At 38.9% G+C, this 20,957-nt stretch overlaps 1 protein-coding gene across 4 annotated transcripts in view; it reads left to right on the forward strand.

Annotated features, from left to right (window-relative positions):
- The window catches only part of LOC142099559 (inter-alpha-trypsin inhibitor heavy chain H3-like), a 246,255-nt gene that overhangs the window by 77,359 nt on the left and 147,939 nt on the right, over window positions 1-20,957 (forward strand). For 2 of the 4 annotated variants that reach the window (XM_075183102.1, XM_075183106.1), the window contains exons 15-20: window positions 1,401-1,472; window positions 2,405-2,440; window positions 4,616-4,729; window positions 7,296-7,500; window positions 9,915-10,087; window positions 10,312-10,423. The exons of 1 other annotated variant lie outside the window; for it this stretch is intronic. In XM_075183102.1, the coding sequence (XP_075039203.1) occupies window positions 1,401-1,472; window positions 2,405-2,440; window positions 4,616-4,729; window positions 7,296-7,500; window positions 9,915-10,087; window positions 10,312-10,423 (712 nt within the window). Of the gene's footprint in view, window positions 1-1,400; window positions 1,473-2,404; window positions 2,441-4,615; window positions 4,730-7,295; window positions 7,501-9,914; window positions 10,088-10,311; window positions 10,424-17,597; window positions 17,951-20,957 lie in introns of those variants that run through there. One more of the 4 variants, XM_075183105.1, reaches the window with a different exon arrangement.

The raw sequence follows: 20,957 nt of genomic DNA on the forward strand, positions 1-20,957 counted from the left end.
AAGGAGCATTAGGGTTTCTCTGTTGAGGAATTTATGGACCTCATTTAGAGTTGGACTTGAAGAGGTACCATTTGCACACATGTAAAAGTGTGTCTCCACACTTGCATTTTTAAGTGTGTATTTTGACAGTTGTGCATATCTTAAATAAACCCTAATATGTTCTTATAATTGCTCCTTAGGATCACCCAGCACTAAATGGCTTTGTCTTCAATGAATTAGGAGGTACAAAAGCTGCTCAGTCAATTGTAAGCGGTTTACCAGGCTAGCCGCTTGTAATTGCCTGAGTGGTTATTGAAAGTCCCCCTCAATTGAGGATGAAGTAATTCAGTGGTAGGGTTATAAACAGAGCAGATATTATTGCATATTACTTTTTATAGTTTTTTATTTCCTCTAAAATAAATTGAAAGGCAATTCTAATTGGAGTATGTTGTGGAAGAAGATTTTTATATTTAATTTCGGGAAATCTTTTTACATTTTTTTAATATTATATTATGTTTTATTTACTTATTATATATCAATATACTGGGGAATGGATATTAGTGACCCTGATCTCATTATACTGTTATATAAATTGTCACTCCAGGGTCCCAATTTTTATTACCATTAGCCTGATATCGAAAGTTCAAGGGTGACATGAAGCACCCAACGCTTATCAGTTGGTGTGTTAGTCTCTTGGAGAGAGGGGTACACATTATTTTTGTAGTGCCCACCCATAGATTCTATAAACTTGTACTGAACACTGGTTCACATTATGAAAGGTATACTACGATCATACGGGTTTCCCTGTTACAGTGTGAAAAGCCCAGCCTTTGTAGCTGGTTAACACTTTAGAAGGGTGACCCTTTACTCATTGTCACTCTGCTTTAGTGTTTTGTTGTGATGGTTGTTGACTTTATTGGGGGGTTATGCATTTTATCTTAGCAGTACAAAATGTGACAATTTGTATCACGTAAATTCCACCAGACTAAAAATCTAACTAGGACGCATCTCGAAAAGTCAGGCTTATCTTCAGTGTGCACACCCTTGCATGTGAACTACATTCATGTGAGTGCCCTCCGATCTGCCTCTCGAGGAAGAGAGGACCTCAAATTCAAGATGCTCCAAATATAGGTGCAAGTTTTGGCACATGCTCAGTGTGTCAAATCACATTTTATATGGTGTAAATGTGTTTATTTAGGCTAAGGCATTTTGTGAGAGGGTTCACACTCAGCATAATTTTTCCAACAACCCCAGACAATCATAAAGCTGTACTCAGCTGTGCTACTTTTTGTATGGGCTTATAAAACAGTCAGTATTCTAACTTATGAATGTTGTCTAAAATGTATTTATAGTTAATATTTAATAACCACTTTTCTGTTACATAAGTTTACCTTTTAGTTATCTTTTTTTGTTGATTACAGGACAAGGACAAGCATATTCCTCTGTGAATGTACCTTCTTCCTCTGTGAATATACTTTCTTCAGCATCACAGAGTAAGGTTTTACTTATTTAAATGTGATAAAAATAATGATATTCTTGCCCATATTAGTAAATTCAATTTGTTTTGTGAAGTAGTAAAAAGTTGTAAAGTTAATAAGGGTAATTTCCATGCAAAATTATACCTGGCAGTGCATATGTAGTTTTGTGATGTCAAGAGGCAATTTGTGCATAAATGCATCCATGTATAAACTAGTGAACCGATCTGCAGGACATTTAGAGTTGTATGATGTATTGTAATCCGACTATTTTTCAGCCCCTTAAAGGCTTTATGAGGGTGGTCCCCAGTGTGTGCAAGGCAGCGAATTAGGCACATGTGCCCTTAACAATCAGGGGTTCTGACTGCCTGCTTAGGCGTCACAGCTCTCCTAGTTTAGGGCTAAGCAAAATGAATACGGACTATCTTTGCTCAACCAAGTATTTGACAGAGTAGTGAAAGTGGGCACCGCTGAACACCTGGGCTAGATTTGGATTCCGCTGGACCTCTGTACTGATAAGTAGTTACTCTTCTCTGGTAGTGCTCTCTTCTATGGCATCTCTTTGCTCTATGGCCAATCTATATCCTCTGGCAGTGCGCCAGTGCTTCTCTCTCCTCCTTTATATCAAACCAACCTGCCTCAATGGACGTGAATGTTTCTTTCACTTTTGCACCGGGCCAGACCACAAACTCCTCCTCCCCTCTCTCTCATCTTCGGGGTCCCCCAAATGCAGGTAAGCACCAGTTACATAAACAGCAAGACTTTTATTAATGTTTAGAGGAATGAATACTATACCGTAGCTGTTACAATTCTCTTCTGTCTTAGAAAAGATAGCACTGGATTTATAAATCATCATCATAATCATCATCATTTATAAATGAGAACATTTAAAAAAATATATTCTTTTTATATTTTTATACATTTTAATATTTTCATATTCATTTTAACAGGTTCTAACTATCGGTTGCCTGCACCATCAAACTGGGGTAAAGTATTCCTTAAATTTAAAATATAATATATTAAATACATTTAATTTATATATTATTTTTGTTTTTATATTTGTTGAAGTTTGATGTCATCATAAAAAACAGCATTAATAATCGCTATTGCACCTTGGTTCTTACTATCGGGTTTGGTTACTAAATAGCAATGGCCAAAAATAATGATGTCTGGCGAAATAGTAAGTTTAAACACTATTGGTCAGTGTAGGCAGTTGTGATTAGCAGGGAAAATTGGTGTTTACTAAATAAAGAAAAACTGCTTTGGAGACTTCCTCTGAACTGTCTAGCTTTGACATAAAACCATTAAAACATAAAAAAAACTCATTAATAAACTGCTTCCATAAGGACCTAAGTTGATTTTGATTGGACGCTCCCTCTGGTGCATTAGGCAATGGGCACAAAAAGTCTCCCAGCCTAATTCTGGTCAACCTATCTTTAGTAATGTAGTATGTTGAAGAGTTATTCAAATACATACCTTCCAGACTTGAACTAAAAGGCTTCCCTCAAGCCTAGTGTTGGGGGTTGTAGCCAAGGTAACCATCGAGGACTATAATATTAGCCCTCTAGGTGTCTTTTAATCCCACATCCATTATTGTTCCATCCTCCAAGCTCTCAGGGATTTGAGTATGTGTATGTTGGCCTAGAGGCAACAAATCTCTTAACCAGTATTCATGTATAAAAAAATGAATAAATAAACCATCCATATTTACTTTATAAAATATTTTATTATCCCCTTAGCACATCCCACACTCTTCATTGACAACTGTTGCTCTTCATTCCCATATCAGTACGATCCCAATGAGTATTGATTAATAGCCTTTCATCCTCCATTTACATCAGTTGTAGTTAAATTTAAATAGAAAGTAAACAATAATTGAAGTATTTGGTTCTCAAATGTTGTTCCAAAGAAATCCAAATGATTTGAAAAGGAAAATGCCCATATTTTAAGATCCCAGATTCAGGCTTCAGAGGCATAGATTTGTTGCAATAATTAAGCAGTTAGTGGGAAATGGTGCAAAACTATTTCTCATTTTTTCCCCATCAATCTAATTGGCAGAAATAATCTACCAATCTGATACAAGGAAAATGGAGTTAAGCATTTCCTTAAAATTGAAATTTTCTTTTACCTTTCTTTGTAATTATGAATGACCTGATCATGGATATGTAGTTTTGAATATCAGAATGCCAGTAGCGGACACATTTGTCTTATTTGCACTAGATTGGTTGTTTTATTTGCATTCAGTTGGTTGATATGGGTTAGAGAACGTGCAATATGACCTATGTGCTGTTATCAAATAGGTCTGTTAAATAATAGTCCTCTGCTGGTCTCTAGGCAGCTTTTCAGAAGTATCATGAGGAAATGCTAAGGACATGGCACATATTATTTTTTTGAAGAAACTATATCTCAGAGAGCCAGATAACTAAACCAGAATAACACTGGCACCTCCACATGCACATGGCTGTCTAGTGTTTATGACAACCGGCTGATGGCTACTTGCATAGTAGCAACCAAGATTTCAATACTTATCAAACTGTAATATAAATACTCTCGCACTGCATAGCAAGAGTTTTGTGCCAATGATATCAGGATAGTCTTTCTTTATATTTTGCTGCTCTATTTCACCAGTATAACAAATCAAATGCCATCTACATGGCAGAGAAGAAAATGTTTCATGCTTGTAGTAGTATACTGCTCCCTTAATCCCGTAAAATCAAATTTTCAAGCATGAATACAGAATGCATTGTTTGATCTTTGTATTTACTCCTACCTGCATCACAATCGACCAAAGATAAATCACTCCAATTAATGAGTTAAGAACTTCAGAGATGGATTAAAAAGTTCAAATAGCAAAATAAGGTACTTGCTTTCAATTTCAGTTATGTATTTTCCAACATCTTTTGTCATGTTCTTGCCTTTGGCTTCCTGGGTCCTGGATAATGCAAATGCTGTGTACACATTGGTGAATTCAATTGCACAGACATAAAAAAAACAGTACACATAGAGAAGCTCTACTCCTTTAAAATGGAAAATAAATTTTATAATTATAGAAAATATTTTTGGCCCATATAATAGAGTAAATTTCACCCCAATTACGTATATAACTGCATACTAAATAAAAAAGGAAATAGTGTTTTATGTTATATTTTATGTGTTGACAGTTGATTCAGACCCTCATTTTGTGATAAATGTTCCAAATAAGAAGGACGCATTATGCTTTAATATTCAAGAGGAGCCCGGTGTGGTGCTGAATCTTATTGAGGACCAAGAGCTAGGTATGTTATAGTTTTATTATAATCCTCCCTTTTCTAAATGATATTGTGCCATGTAACATTTTATTTAAGGAGTCAGTTGACAGATATAGTTTAGAATTAAACCCACTTATTATTCACAAGTCTGTAGTATGACTTACTTCATAAAATTACATTATAATATATTATATTATATGATATATCTTACATCTTACATTCTGTATCTTATAGCATATCTTCTACCTTTTAAAATATATACCATATAAATCAAATATTATATCTTATAACTAATATACTATACTATATATTAATATATTTTAACTAATAATAATATGGTGCCTTGTTGTACTAGGGTTGTAAGCTCCATTCTGACCAGTGAACCTTGAATCCTTATATATAGAAATACCCAAACAGAGAAACAATGCTTATTAAATAAACCCTTGTTCCTATAGAGTTCATATTATATTAATCTCTTCCATATTTGGACCATAGGGGTGCTCTTGAGAAAACTAATATAGAATACAAATATACAAGGAAAGAAGAATGAACTTTGAAAGGGAGGTACTCAGTAGAGCTCCACAATTAATTTATATAAATAATATTGTTAAAAATGATCTTTTATTAATAACATATTGAAACAAAAATCGAAAGAGATATTGTTCTTTCTCTTTACAACAATAAGCTAAAATGAAATATTAAAAACATGTGAAAGGAGTTTTTGTGAATTGGGGAAAAATGACAAATGTGAAAATTTATAAAAATTAAACAAACGCCCTCATCAGCTAGGTGATATCAATATAATAACTGGATAGTCCACTAATTTACCTCTCATTATAACATTTATAAGGTGAGTAACTTTGAGAAAGAATCACCTTTTGTAACTGTTCTATATTCAATTACAGAGTCTCATGTCATATTGATTTCTGTGTATTCCTCATATGTTGTAACATCTAAAAGCATATTGAATTATTTGGTCACTAAGCTGCAAAAATATAAAATTGATACAACTATTGTCATTGCTGCAAACAGAATGTAATTGTTTGGGTAGTGAGTAAATAGTAATTCCAAGTAACAATTATCCACTTGTGTATTTTATTTTATCAGATATACAGAAACTTTCTACTTTAATTATTATCCAATATAAATATGTTTTTCTCTCTTGTAAATCACAAGTGAAAGTCCAATTGTCTTATTATCTCTTGAATATATACAAATATCTTCATAGTATTAAATTGTCTCCTCTCATCAAGGTTCCTAAGCTACTCCCTTAGTACAGTTCAATACTTTTATAGACAAGATAGACATGAGGACATATATTTTATATTTTGGTGGTAGCGGCGGGTTCTACTTGGCTAAACTCCATGAGAATATAGAGACATGTGCTGTACAGAGAACTCACTCACATCAGTTAGTGCCCCTACCAGTATGTTTTTGGATTGTGGGAAGAAACCGGAGCACCCGGAGGAAACCCACGCAAACTCCACACAGATAAGGCCATGGTCATTAATTGACCTCATGGCCCCAGTGCTGTGAGGCAGAAGTGCTAACCATTATCCACTGTGCTGCCCACAGTGATAAGTATAGTGGAAAATTGGGAATTCAAAGTAGCACTAAAAAAAATTCTGAAAGTGACCTCATGTGGGTGGGACTAAATTTACTTTGGCGTTATCACACTGTTATCCCTAGCCACATCAGGGTAGGCGAGGCCAATGCAGTATGCAATGGTAAGCTATGTAACATCAATGGTCGACGGAGACGGTCACAGTAGGTAAATTTAACACAGAAGTAGGCCATGTATTATATTGATTGGGAGAGCAAACATAAATAAGCAGGGTCTACACACTAGTAGGTGTAGTACATACATTGGCTATGTGAATAATGGATCTTAATCCAGCAGCAAGGAGTCTCCAGGCTTAGCAGTGAAGTGACAATAGTTGAATATGGGGAATCCTTGCTGTTGCATGAAGTCTGACCACCGTAAGATATATAATTCTTACTCATCCACTGTCAATCTTTCATTCCTCCACAAATCACATTGCCTCTGCCTACCTGTACCCAAAAGTTTAGGATGTGCCAGTCATGGTGGTCCCCAAGAAGAGGTACCACTTTTTCAATTCCGTCTGTAATTTCCTGAGGGCAGGGGCTGCTTTCAAAGCAAAAAAACACTTATGTTTAAGTATAGCTGTGATTAAGTAACAATGAACACTAGCATCAACATATCAACAAATGCTTTTTTGTTGGAATTAAATGAAAATACTTCCATGCATGCACCATGCAAAATGCATTGCAAGTAAGACAAAGCAGGTGGTATTATAATGTTTTGTGTGATACTTTGGCGAGTACACTGAGATCTAGAACAACTGGTGTACACTTTGTAAGATAAGCAGATGCAGTGTAAGGAGGTACCAAATGATTTGGGGTTTCACATAAATGTAGAATTCTACAATACTCTTATTACGCAACTCTTAATATTCTTATTACACTTACATAATACACTATTAAATAATGAACGTGTTTCTAATAGTAATTAGTAACATCACTCCTTAAAGACTTATCCTGATGCCAGCTTCCATTTATTTTTCTTCCTTAGGCATTGCAGTCAATGGAGAGCTTATTGGAAACAAGAAAACAGACAACAACGTGATATCAAATGAAACCTATTTTGGAAGACTGGGGATTGTAAACAGAGAGATTAAACTGGGAATTGAGGTTACCACGGAGATGATCACTATACTAAATCATAGAAAGAGGAAAACATTCACATGGAAGAAACAAATCTCTGTAAATTACGAAGGGTAAGGTAGTGAAGTTTACTCTGTCAATTGTTCAAGTCAATAAATAATTAAATCTGTATTAACTCATAAGGTGAAGTCCATGACAAATCTAAGCCATTAACTCAAGCTCTCTCTCCATTGTACAGTGTTGCAATCTTAATAGTAATTTGCAGAACTACAAAACTGCAGCTCAATTGATGGCTATTTGTTTAATGTAATGCTCATAGAATATGAACATTATAATCTTGCCACTTTTAGAGGTGTAACCAGTGATCGAAGTGGGAGTGTATATGGTGATATGCTATACAGCCACTTTTCCTACTGTCTTCATTGTAAAACTATCAAATTCCATTCACTTACATTCCCACTACATTTTTTATACCACAACTTCTAATTCTCCATACTACCACTTCTAACTTTCCACTTCGACTACTGGGTGCCACATTTTGCATCTTGTGATGAGAGGACCATTGGCCAAATCGGGGCATGTGGGCCAGACACTTTATTTTGCACCCACATATAGAAAGTTGTTTAGTGTTGTGGGATCTGATACGCGTTTTGCCCTAGTTGGACTTACTCATGGATAATAGCAGCAAATGTCAGACATGGACTATACTTGGTATCATGATATAGTGGTGTCAAATTAACATATCTATAATATGATTGGTTCATTGCTTAATGAACCAATCAATAGGACGAAACACGTTGGAGTACATATTGGACCATATTAGACCAACATCCACAACATCCACACTACTGTATCATCTTTGATCTTTCATTTCTATGGCCATTGAAAGTGATTGTGGTTTATTTCTGCTACGAACGCATGCACATGCGCATGCGCACCATAGACTTTTCACACTGCCGGGAACTATACACCACATCTATAAGGACAAGTCGGCGTGTGGCTAACATCAGAAGAGTCATTCTAGGACCAGAGTATCCGGGGAATCAGCTGAAGAAAGGGGTAAGTTCGTGTACCCATACCCTCAGACCAACTATTTTCGCCCATGTTCCCTCCTTACATACACCAATTTCTTGGACATGAGAATTGGATTTGAGTGACATTTCATCAGTTGAGCACACATGGACTTTCTTTGTGCTCAAGAACTGTTACCGCTGATTCCACTTCACTTATCTATGTTCATACGGCATATTTAGCATACTTGGACTATTTGTTTTGCTTACAAGCTGCTACTATTTAGTTTATCCATTGATTGGATTTATTAGGATAGCGATTTTTCACTTTGTGGCAACTCACACTCATAAAGCGCATGGTTTTGTTTTTTGGATTATTGTTCATTTGATTATTGTTCTTGCTATGTTTTTTCTCCGTTTGCCTATGTTTTTAACCTCCAGAGTGACCACTCATTTTTGTAACATTCATTTGTTTATATAGATTTACACCATTTTCAATACAACTCTTTTACATCCAACAGATATCTCACTAATTATTTTTCAGAGGGCAATAGTATCCTAGTATTGCGCCGAGGAATCCATTTTTCTTTCCAGACTATTAGGAGATTGGGATTTTTTCTCCTTTAGAGACCCCAGTTTCCCCTGGCTACGTACACGTTACACAAGGAAACACAGGTCTCCCATTTCTTTTGTTCTGATCTGGCTGAAATTCTATTTGTACATTTTAAACCATGTACATTTCCAGCCAGACCTACAAAGCTGTAAAAGGTCATGCAGAGGGTTTCTCCAGGGGCAGTTCCAAAAACCGGAATGTAGATATGCTCCTCTTCATGCTCGACGCAGACAATTAGGTGTATTTTGCGCAAAATTAAGTGGTCTGCGCACCTGGATATTTTGTGATTCTTAAATGACTCTTAATAGGTAACAGGCAGTAACACAGTTAGGATCAAGAACAAAGCTTACATGACATACCGAATCTATTCGTGCGCAACTGCACCAGTTTTTTGAGCAATGTCATGTTCCATCTTTACATCCAGAGTGTACAATCATTGCTGTATGGATGCTCATACTTTGCACAAGTGAAAATGACAAGACTGTTTTAGCATATTTGCCTCACCCTCATCATTTATTTCAACTTCTCTGTTTCACTCCCAATATAGTGCTTGTTTTACCCTCATTCATATATTACATAATTTCTGATAGCAAGGGACTACTTTATTTCAAGTCTATATCTACAGGGTTTTTGTTGTCTTACTTTTCCATGGATCAAGACACTATGTAATAATTTCCTGCAATGCACTGATTTTCACTGCTTCCACTATGGTATATTGCAGTGCACATACATGCACTACACTGTAGAAATAGGAGCATAGTTCACAAAAACTGTTGCGATCTGTTGTTCCTTTAAGAATTGCAGGACAAGATGAATTGAGGCGATTCTTGAGTTCAAAGATGTTCTGTACTTTATGAAACTCCTGTACACTGTTGTCATACGCTATTTATATTTATTCTTTCAGGTTTCAGTTGATAATCAACAAGAAAAAGAATGTGACCGTTTCGTTTGGAGAAGGGGCGACATTTGTTATTATTTTGCATGAAGTTTGGAAAGATCACCCTCTTCACAGGGCTTTCTTAGGATTTTATACTTTGGATGATCATACATTTTCTGAAGGGGTTCATGGACTACTAGGTAAGGATTTGTATTCTGCATTAGTTAGTGGTTTTAGAAGTGTATGTTTGTATGTAGTCTGAAAATTTGAAATGAATTGCACAGAATATTAAAGAAAAGGGCATTTTTACTAGTTTATTATATGGTGTGCATTAGTGCCATAAATGTAAGAAATCAAATACAAGTTATCCTGTTGTTTTGAAATCCATCTATTATATTCCAAAAATAATGTTTAATGTTTTTAGGACAATTTTTTCACGGCATCAATTATGAGATTTCCAATGTTCACAATACTGAAAATCCTGAAAAGCCAGATGCAACAATGAAAGTGAAGAATAAGATGCTGACTGTCACAAGGTACATGGTGAATTTCACTGTAAGGCTGGGTACACACTACCAGTGGCGGATCCAGGGGGGGGCGATCGGGGCATTCGCCCCCCCTAGCAGCAAAAAGCTAGGTCCCAGCCGCCGATTAAAACGGGAGGGGCGGGGCTAAGCGCGGGGGGCGGGGCTAAATGTGGGCCAGCCAATCAGAGTGGTTCCAGCCGGCGACCACAATGGGAGGGGCGGGGCCAATCGCTGGCGGAAGGCGGGGCTAACGCAGGCCAGCCAATCAGAGCAAAGGAGGGGGCGTGATTATGCAAAATCGCCCCCCCTAAACATAAATTCTAGATCCGCCCCTGCACACAACAGTAAATTTCTCCCAATGCAATATCGTTAATGATTTTACCAACGACTGAAAGTCCCAATCTGCATGTCGATTCACACTAACACGTTACAAGATATACCGTCAGATATGTGCTTTTCATCTGTCATAGCCACTGGCTGAAAAGATCGTGACTCTGTAAACTCTATGGAGATCTGCCTACACTGCTGGTTGTGAATGCCTACACACTTCACAATTTGCCCAACATTGTTCCATTGTTTATAGATCTTTTTAGTCTGTTTATAAAATCAAATCAAATGATACGATAGGCGATTGTGTTGTGTTTCCAACGCACAAAGTGATTTATTTTAGCAGATGTAAATAGTTAACAATTCAATACATTATTATATTAAGATACAGTACAGAACAGCCAATACCAAAAGATACATACATACCGCTGCGCTAACCACGGGCACCAGTGGACAGTAATTCACCCTTGAATACTGTGATCAGAGTAGACTGAGACTAGTGGGGGTCCTTAATAAACTTTTGTATATCAGTATTGAGAGGAAGACAGGTCTTCAATAATACTCGCCAATCGTTATAAGTTGACTCGTACACATTACCATAATATCTAATAAACTTCTGATATTTGGTCAAATCCTTCCTAGGATCAGGGAAATCAGCCAAAATTGAAAATATTTCAGACTTAGTCCATGGATCATGCTTTGCTACATGTTTTAAGGGAACGTCACCATCTCTGTCCGCTTTCCCATTGGGAACTGCTGTTGTGCAGACAGGATGTAAGTCTACCAAATCACTATGTTCTGAACTAGTTGCTGAAATTGCTGCTGCAGTACAATGGATGTCTCCCCCTGTGTTAACCTTTACATTATTTTCACGACTTTCAGCTGCTGCCCCTGCTGGTGGGATTGTTCCTTTTCTTTGTCCTGAAACATTACTTTTAACATTACTTAAAACAACATACAAGTTACTAGTTACAGTTTTTACATTTTTGGTACTGGCTGTACTTTCCGCCTAGACCGAATTTGTCTGGGGTGTGCTTGCGCTCAGTTCTCCACGCTTTGCAATGCACACTTCCGGAACGCTCATTTCCGCTGTTCGCACACTTTTCGCCACACTTACTTCCGCTGTGCATTCGCTGCTCTGCCACATGTTACCTTCCATTTGCCACAACTTTAAACAATCCTCATGTTTATTTCTCACTTTCGTTGACTTAATCAACCACACTTTATCTGTTACGTTATTTAGTACCTCTGCATTAAAACTGCCTATTGTTGGGAAAGGCCTAACACAATCTTTGGTCATCTCGACCCACGTGTCGCAATACGCCGTTGGGTATGCCCCATACTTCTTACACATGAGAAACCTTGCTGAATCAATAAGGACTTCCTTAGGCAGTACATTGGCCATCTCTAGCGTATGCTTAGCACCCATGTTGAACAGTACCTTCTATGCGGAACACAGATACACCGCAATGCTCTTTTCCTTCCAGCAAACAATACCCTTTTATGCGTAACACAGATATACTGCAATACTCTGTTCCTTCCAGCAAACAATTTCAACCTTGTTGCTACAATCACCGCTAGAGATCTCTAATGCCCGGTGGACATATTTCCACTAACCGCGTCCACTCGCTTCTTTCTCGCACCAGGCAAGGACCCCTAACACAGAAATATCACTGTGGGCCCCAAGGGCTATCAGCTCCTCGATACCCTGGCTCAACCACAAAATCTGCTGAGTTTATTATTGCTGGGAGCGCAAAGTCGATACAATCAACCTGCCTTTCCAGTATAATTCCTCCTAGCTGCTCCTCCAATTCGCATTGACGGTTGTTGTGCGGTTAGATCACACCGCCTACTAATACTAACTAGCAGTAAACTTTGCGATCTATTTGTGGCGCTTTTGCGAAAACCCCCTTTGTCTTCGCATTCGGTATACCTGCCCCATATACCGTCCTTCAGTTGGGCAACCTGCCGCGTCAGACAGCAACTGAGCACAATCCACAATAAAACAGTGTATCTACGTTACAAAATCACACACTATACACCTTTTCTGCGCAGAAAATCAAAAGTTCCCAACAATAGTAATAATGTATCAGAGGCTTTCACAAGTAATTATACTATGCACATATAATAACTATCAAAACGATTGTTTAACTACGTGGAAAATCTTACCGGAAGTTCACATACGCTAAGCAGGAAGTACACATACGCTATGCAATACAATACCTTTTAAAACGCAAAACGACAACAAAAAGAAACATTTTTCTTTCTTGTTCCTAGATTCTAGTTAGCGTTCCTTCAGACTATGCAACAACGGACATTCGGTTTTCGCAACACAAAGTGAACCACAGGGCTTAAACACATTGCGTTCTTTCCCGTATGAGACGCGTCTGTCAATCCACCCTTTGTTGAGGAACTGAAAACCGTAAGCGTTGCATACCTGCCGATAATGTAACCTCCAACTCAGAGCCCCCAAATTATTAAAGTAATTCTATCGTTTTCAAATAAGCATTGCATAGGCGATTGTGTTGTGTTTCCAACGCACAAAGTGATTTATTTTAGCAGATGTAAATAGTTAACAATTCAATACATTATTATATTAAGATACAGTACAGTACAGCCAATACCAAAAGATACATACATAACGCTGCGCTAACCACTGGCACCAGTGGACAGTAATTTACCCTTGAATACTGTGATCAGAGTAGACTGAGACTAGTGGGGGTGCAGCTATGATTATATATACAGTCAGTGTTACAGAGTGAACAATAGAGATGACGTGGCTTGCTTCTATAGGTCCAGACATCAGATGGGTCCAGGGTAAACAGGTCATAGGCTGGTTCAATCTAAGGAATCCAAAGGTTGGGGTCATCTCTCCAGGGGATGAGCTCTGTTCTTCCCGCCTGAATCTCCAGTTACAATTAGTCTATTAGCATTTTATGGTCAGTATCATATTAAAGGTTTATTCCCTAACATCAATAACTAGGGTATGCAATGTGCGATCTCTTCGCCGAAGGCACCGGAGAGCTGCTGGTGAATAAGGGTTTAATATGATACTAGACATGACACCTTTCCTATAACCTGAACCTTAAATAACACTGAAGTGTACATATAATTTTATTATATAAACTAATATTAAACTAAATACTATCTGCTCATAAATTACAGTGTAATGGAACCAATATGAATATGAATTACATAAATAACTAAATGTTGTAATGCGAGTGTGTACATGCGCATTTTACCGTGCGATCGCAATATGCCATGTGTAGCGTGGCATACTGAGTGCAATCGACCAATAAAACAATATCAACCAATATACTTTCATTCATCCAATTATACGACTTCGACAGAATGATAAAACAGGATCATGGAAGTGTACACACTAATGCGATATCGGACCTAACGGTTATTTATCGTGTGATTGACATGATGATCAGGTGAGAAACCTGTAGTGTGTTCCCAGCCTAAAAGTGTAATATAATCCTCTTGAATTAAAATGAAATGTAACATGTTGGTTATAGAAATATGTGTCTGTTTTGAGAACATTGAAGTGTAACAAAAAGGATTTACAAATTCTTGCTGTTGCACCGGTTTGCCTGTTGGGGCGTAAAATTATTCTCTCAACCACACCTAACTATAGAAAACTCTTGGTGTAGCCACTCGGCACATGCAGGTTTAGTAACAGTAGTGTAGGTAGAGCAGTATACAGAAATTTGGCCAAACTTTAGAAATTTCTTGCTGGTGAATTAATTTGTGAATTGGTACCACGCACATATTAAATAGCAGCCAATGGAGAGTTTTGCAGCAATAATGGGACAAGTCTCTACCCCCATAGATGGATAGTAATCATTAAGACACCTGTACATTTTAAGAAAAAAGTTAAATATATAAATATACACACATCATTTTCAAATACACAGAATAAAAAAAAACTCTCCATAACCACTTTTGTTTAAAAAAATCTAGTAAAACCATATTTTCTTCTTACTTCGTCCAAACGGAAAACAAAATCTTCTTTTCCTCTTATTTTTTGATCCATCCTAGCCCAAATGGATAAAGGTGGATAAAGGTGGAGAAGAGTCCAATCACTTTCAGTAGTAGACTCCTGGCGATTTTGACTCCCCCCCCCACCCCCCCCCCCCCACCCTATAGCAACACCAGGTTTGCATTGACAATGCTGGGGATTGTTTTCACTATAGCAACCTCCCTATTATAATGGATTCAGCTCAGACTCTCTAGCTCAGAGGCAAGAGGACTTCGGGAGGAGCACACTGCACATTTTGCAATTGTTTAATAGACTTCATTATGAATGAGAACTATTTTAATACAGGTGGGCAGTGTGGATGCCTCTCTGCTGAAGAAATTCAATTGAAAGAATAAACCTTTTTATTAATTAATTTTTTTATTCATTTATTATCTTTACACAGGTCCAGCCTTGTGAGTCTTTTGTAATATTTTCAGCAAAATTCTCTGTGATTTGTGACTTAAATCATAACAAAAAGTATAACCCTTCATTTAATCCTATGAGCAATACTAGCTACAATATACAAAAAGGAGAATTAAATCTCCATTAAACCTTTCTTCTAGTTTTGTGAAATAATTGAAGACTTAGCCAGGACCAAAAGCACAATCTAAATAGAATATTCACTAAATCTAGCTAGCGTGGCTCACCTTCCATGAGGCATGAGAATTTAAGCAGTAAGTACAAGGACTTAAGGGGTTAAGAAGTGGTTAAAGAGTCAGTTAAGGAAAAACAAAATCTCATTTAATACAATCACATCCTCTGATGAGATTACTGGGTGAGATGATTGGGAACCCAACAACAGTGCCATATCGATGAGAAACCACATCTTCTGAAACAAAAATATGTTTATAGCAAAACGCTTGCAAAATATAGAGTACTTATTCTGAACTATTTTATCTGCTATAAGGGCTGTGCGTCACTTTTGGCTCCAGAAGACAAATTCACAGTATAAACCTCAGTTATGTTTTTTTTGCCTCTGTGGAAGACGCAGGACTTTCTGGACCAACTACCGTTTGCTTGAACTGCTGATTCTACAGCAACCAAGAATGCAGAAGTGTATTTGGAAACCAATTGTGGAGGTGAAAGCTGACAGATTAGTCAGACCATGCGGAAAGGGAGCAACGGGCACCCTGCTCAGGAAAGCCACTGAATACAGCCTTTAGTGGACTTCAGTAATAAGGAGACAGCAAAACAGACTCACAGTAGTATGTAAACTGCACCTATAAGGGACAGTGAAAAATGAAGATACCTGCACTGAAAAATTGAAGACAGTCAATTCTTAGGACCCAAGACCCAGTCTCCAGATTCAGTTGTAGTGTGATCATGTAATCTGACTGCAACTACTACCCCGGCTGCTCAGAGGCAGACTAGGTTGGGGGGCAGGGGGACATTCTTAACCTCCTCAAAATTCCAGCCCCATCACAAGATGTGGTTGGTGTAATGAAGTTTATAGAAAATACCTTCACAATGGGTCCTGTTCTGAAATTTCTTGCAATGGCGTATCCTAAAGTGTAATTAGAGAACCTTGATAGAATGTACAGTCCATTATCCTAGGCAAACAAAGGAACTGATCACTGGCAAAATTAGACTTTTTCAACTTGTTCAACTTTCAGAAGCTGTAAAAATGTCTCTTCACAATCCAGACAACTGCCACCACAGTACCATCCCATTCATTAATTACATATTTAAACTTTTTGTCCTAAAATACGATTATTACTATCCTTGTCTATGTCTTAAATAAATTATGAGATTAAGATGGCATCAAGATTTATTTTACATGTCAAATTTACATATTTGAATGTTTTTGTTGTACAGATATTTCTGAGCATTCAATGCCCTTTTCAGCTTAAAAAATGACCATAGATGGTACAAAAGGTGTCCCATTAAAAGTATAGCACAATAAACTCCTCCAAGTCAGTCCTCCTTACTGGTCTTCCCAAAATCAGACTCAGACTCCTACAATCTATTTTGCACGCAGCAGCTAGATTGATTTTCCTTGCAAAACGTTCTTCCGTTCTGCACAAGATCTGTGTCTCTCTTCCACTCTCATCACATCCTCACATTTCCAGTTACAGGACTTTTTTCAGGCTGTACCCAATTTGTGGAATTCCCTCCCTAGCACAATAAGACTTTCCTCTAGTCTTCAAACCTTCAAGCGTTCTCTGAAAACCCACCTCTTCAGACAAGCTTATGATATTTCTCAACCACCATCTTAATCTCCCTAGGTTACCCTATTTTCACCCTCTACACAGCTAACACAAGACAACAAACTCTGACCAACATTGCTGGTCAGATCACACAGTCCACTTAATACTTTTCAGCTTTGCATTCTAGCTGAACCAATGTGCAAGCTGATGTAGCAAGTGCCCTTTAGTATCAAACTTCCATTGTCCTATAGATTGTAAGCTTGCGAGCAGGGCCTTCTTACCTCTCTGTCTGTATGTATTACTCAGTATTTTTTTTTTTACTGTTTGTTCCCAATTGTAAAGTGCTACGGAATTTGCTGGTACTATATAAAAAAATGTAGATGATGATGATGTTGTAGCTGTCTGCTAAACTTTGTAACATAAAACAAAATTAAATTTTCTGACGAGGACATTGTGTCCTTAGCTGGTCTTTAGCAATGAATCCCGCAAAATTCCCCCTCCACCCAAAAGGAGTGATATTATGCAACTTCACCAGCATAGGCTCTCCATTTGTACATGTTCATAAGTAACCTTTAATATATTGTTTTGTTGCCTTAAAGGTAACTGCACTGAAAACTAAAAGTGTAGTTTTCTGTGTGAATGAGTGATCTATAATAAAATGCTTACATATATTCTGCTTCATTAGGGCTCAGTGGATTCAGCAATATGTCATATCTCCTGATGCATCTAATAGCCCAAGCTAGAGATCATCTCATCTTATCAAGTGAACCTTATTTGGGATTTTAAAGCCCCTCAATTTTAATCTTCCAAATAATGTGAAATTAAATGTTCATGAGGGGGAAGGGCTCTGCTCCAGCAGGAGGGAGGATACCTTGCTCAGACCACTAGATGAATCGGTGAACAAACTGAGCTGCTGCATCAACTGAGTACTGGGAAGTAAAAGTTGTCAAGCGATCATTGTATTATTGCACTTATGCATTAACTTCTAATAAATTATAAAGTTTGTACATAGTGCCGAGTAAAATATTGATATATCAAGTTGTAAATCTATGGAGGTTAACACATAGCATCATAATAGTTTCTGCTGTCATTTCATTTGAATAGCTTTGTTTACGAAACCAGTGAAATATCGAAACTGATATGTTACAATAGAGTAAAGATTAGAAATACAGCAATATATTTTAGTAGTGGAGTCGCACATTTCTAGGAACACTAAATAATATATGAGGCTAAACTAAGCAATATTTTAGCATAAAAAACAAAACATTTTATTTAATGAAAGTGGTGGTTGTGGGGGCGTGGCTAGGACGCCATCTAGGAAAGTCGCAGATACCGGGCTCTCCCGGGTATTGGACTCACATTCAACCCCACTTGTCGCTTTCTGCCAGCCACTACCGCTGAATAGTGTGAAAACACTTGCTGGGATCACCGTCCAGACTCGCCTGCCCTTCAAAATACCTGGAGCTTCCCTGCAATCGGCCAGACAGTCTGTGCCAAGTGCCCACTGATAGGCCGTGTGGATTACCTCCCCGACAGGCATCGCGCTCCTGGACTTCCCTGCCTGCCCTCTGAAGTCTCCGCTGGCTCCCGTCAGAACCTTCTGCCCATCGGTGCGCCGACAACGATCCCCGCGGCCTACTTCCGGTAGAGGCCTGGGACTGGGGTTGGAGCCGCCCTGCAGATCATCTCCTTCCGGTACCGCGGCGGGACTTCCGGTCGGCCTGAAGTGAGCGGAGCTGGCACCTAGTCAACGGGACCTCCACAGCAAGGTATCTCCGCTACCCCTTCTTTACTGCACGGCCAGCACTCTCCACAAAAACGTCTCCTGCAGGCCCCTCTCATCCCACCCCTGCTTTCTCCCTACTATATTTGACACGCAGCTGTCCACATCACTACAACACTCCCTCCACTACCCCAGACTTCCTCCCCTGCGAGTTTTCCAGTGGTCTGAATGAAGTAATACCTGTTGGGTAAGAACAGCTGGAACACAGAGAATTACACAGCAGTGTCCCTACAAGAAATATATAAAAAGGGTCTTACAACAGTCACTGGCGGTGGGAAAAAGAGGGATCAGTGCTCTGTATTTAGGAGAACTGCCCGGATCGTGGAAGACAAAGTCTGTGCTCTCCTCCAAATATAATCCACCAGGGCAAACTGTATAATACTGATGTTGCAGGGGCATCTGTGATTTTAATTTCCTCCTGATTGCCCAGCTCGAATTACCCATGTTCTAATTCTACTTGGCTCGTGGGAGCGGGTCATTCTCTGTAGTACTACCCCGAAAGTAACCACACCACTTCTGCTGTTATTCACTCTATCCGATAGTGTAATCGCTTGAAGCAATCATGTCGCACAAACCAAAGAAGAACCCTCCACCTCAAACACCCGGTATGTTCTCCAGAAGCGGAAAGGCTGCCCTACCGTCTACCTCTGCCCCGGCATCTCCGAGTTCTGATGCTGACACTCCGCAGCCCTCTATGGCTGATATAGTGAAACAAGTGAAGGCCACTATTCAGTCAGAATTTCGGGCTTTAGTTACAGAGTTACGCACTGAAATCGCTGCCCTGGGTGTTCGCACCGACTCTCTGGAAAAAACAACTACCGATCTCTGTGTCTTCCAAACCCAAACTGACCAGGATATAGTAGCTATTCGGGCCGACTTGGACTTTCTCAAAGAACAGTTTGAGGATCAAGAAAACCGCTCCCGTCGGAACAACATTAGGCTCAAGAATGTTCCATAGTCTATCACATCTGAGGAACTACCTCCATATCTGCAGGGTCTATTCACTTCTTTGGTTCCAGACCTACCTCCTGACGATTTCTGCTTAGACCGTGCACATCGGGCTCTCCGACCTAGGCCCCAGCCCTCTCAACCTCCTAGAGATGTCATCATACGCCTTCATTATTACTCCACCAAAGAGAAGATTCTCGTCGCTGCTCGGGACCATCGAGACCTTTCCTACTCCGGGACCAATCCTCTCTTCTTCCAGGACCTCTCTCCTATCACATTGAAGAAACGTCGTGACCTAGCTGACATCACCCAACGCCTACGTTCGGCCGGCATCCGATATCGCTGGGGGTTCCCCTTTCAGCTTTCTTTCTCCCATGATAACCATGCATACTCAATCAAGACCCCGGAACAAGGTCGGGACCTGTTACAAACTCTGAAATTCTCAGATCTCCCGAGCTCATCCTCTACCTCGTCTGCAGTGACCCGTAAACGACCTCCTCAAGCTGAATGGTCTTCTACGTAAATATTGCTAATTTAAATGTTCTTTATCCTACTGTTCCATATTTGTTACTCTTGATATAATGCTTTCGGTGTGTATCCTATGTTTTACTGTTTACATTTGCTCGGGGTCTTGCCCTGACGGGGAGGATCCGAAGACTCTACTCCCACTTGTCCGTGGGCCACTCTCGGGCCACTTGCCCTTTCCCACCGGCTCTCCCCCCGAATGGCTAGACCTCTGACCAAACTCACTGTTTATAACCTAGGAGGCGATCCCACATGTTTCACACTCTGTTAAAGCTATGTTAGTTCATTTCCCTTTTGGATTTGCTTATTTATCTCGTTTTCCTAAGATTTGCAACAACACATGATGCTGTACTACACCTGTCCATTGTTTAGCATATAAGTATACATGTGTATATATATATATATATATATAAGCTGTCCATACACCTTGTTATTCCTCCTCTTGAGGGAGATTGCCATTTCGGCGGACATTGAGCGGCGAGGTTTCGCCTCTGTGTAATGGTTTTCTATTTAGATTCCACTCAGTTGCTGCTGGGTGGCCGTCGACATGGTTTTGTTCCACTCCTATGTTCTTTGTAGATTTAACATAATTCATAATCTACTTGTTTTTCACTGTGGTGATCTTTACTCAGTTTTTTGTTATTTTACTTGTGTTTGGTTTACTTGTAAAATGTTTCATTGTTTCTCATTGGGTAGTCTCACTACTCCTTACTTGACCTGCTATCCCGCTCCCGCGACCTCTTAGCGGTCGATTTTTCCGTTCATTTTTGGCTGTCTATGCCTTGCCCC

This window comes from Mixophyes fleayi, chromosome 8 (genome assembly GCF_038048845.1).
Source record: "Mixophyes fleayi isolate aMixFle1 chromosome 8, aMixFle1.hap1, whole genome shotgun sequence".
Taxonomy (NCBI): Eukaryota; Metazoa; Chordata; class Amphibia; order Anura; family Limnodynastidae; genus Mixophyes; species Mixophyes fleayi.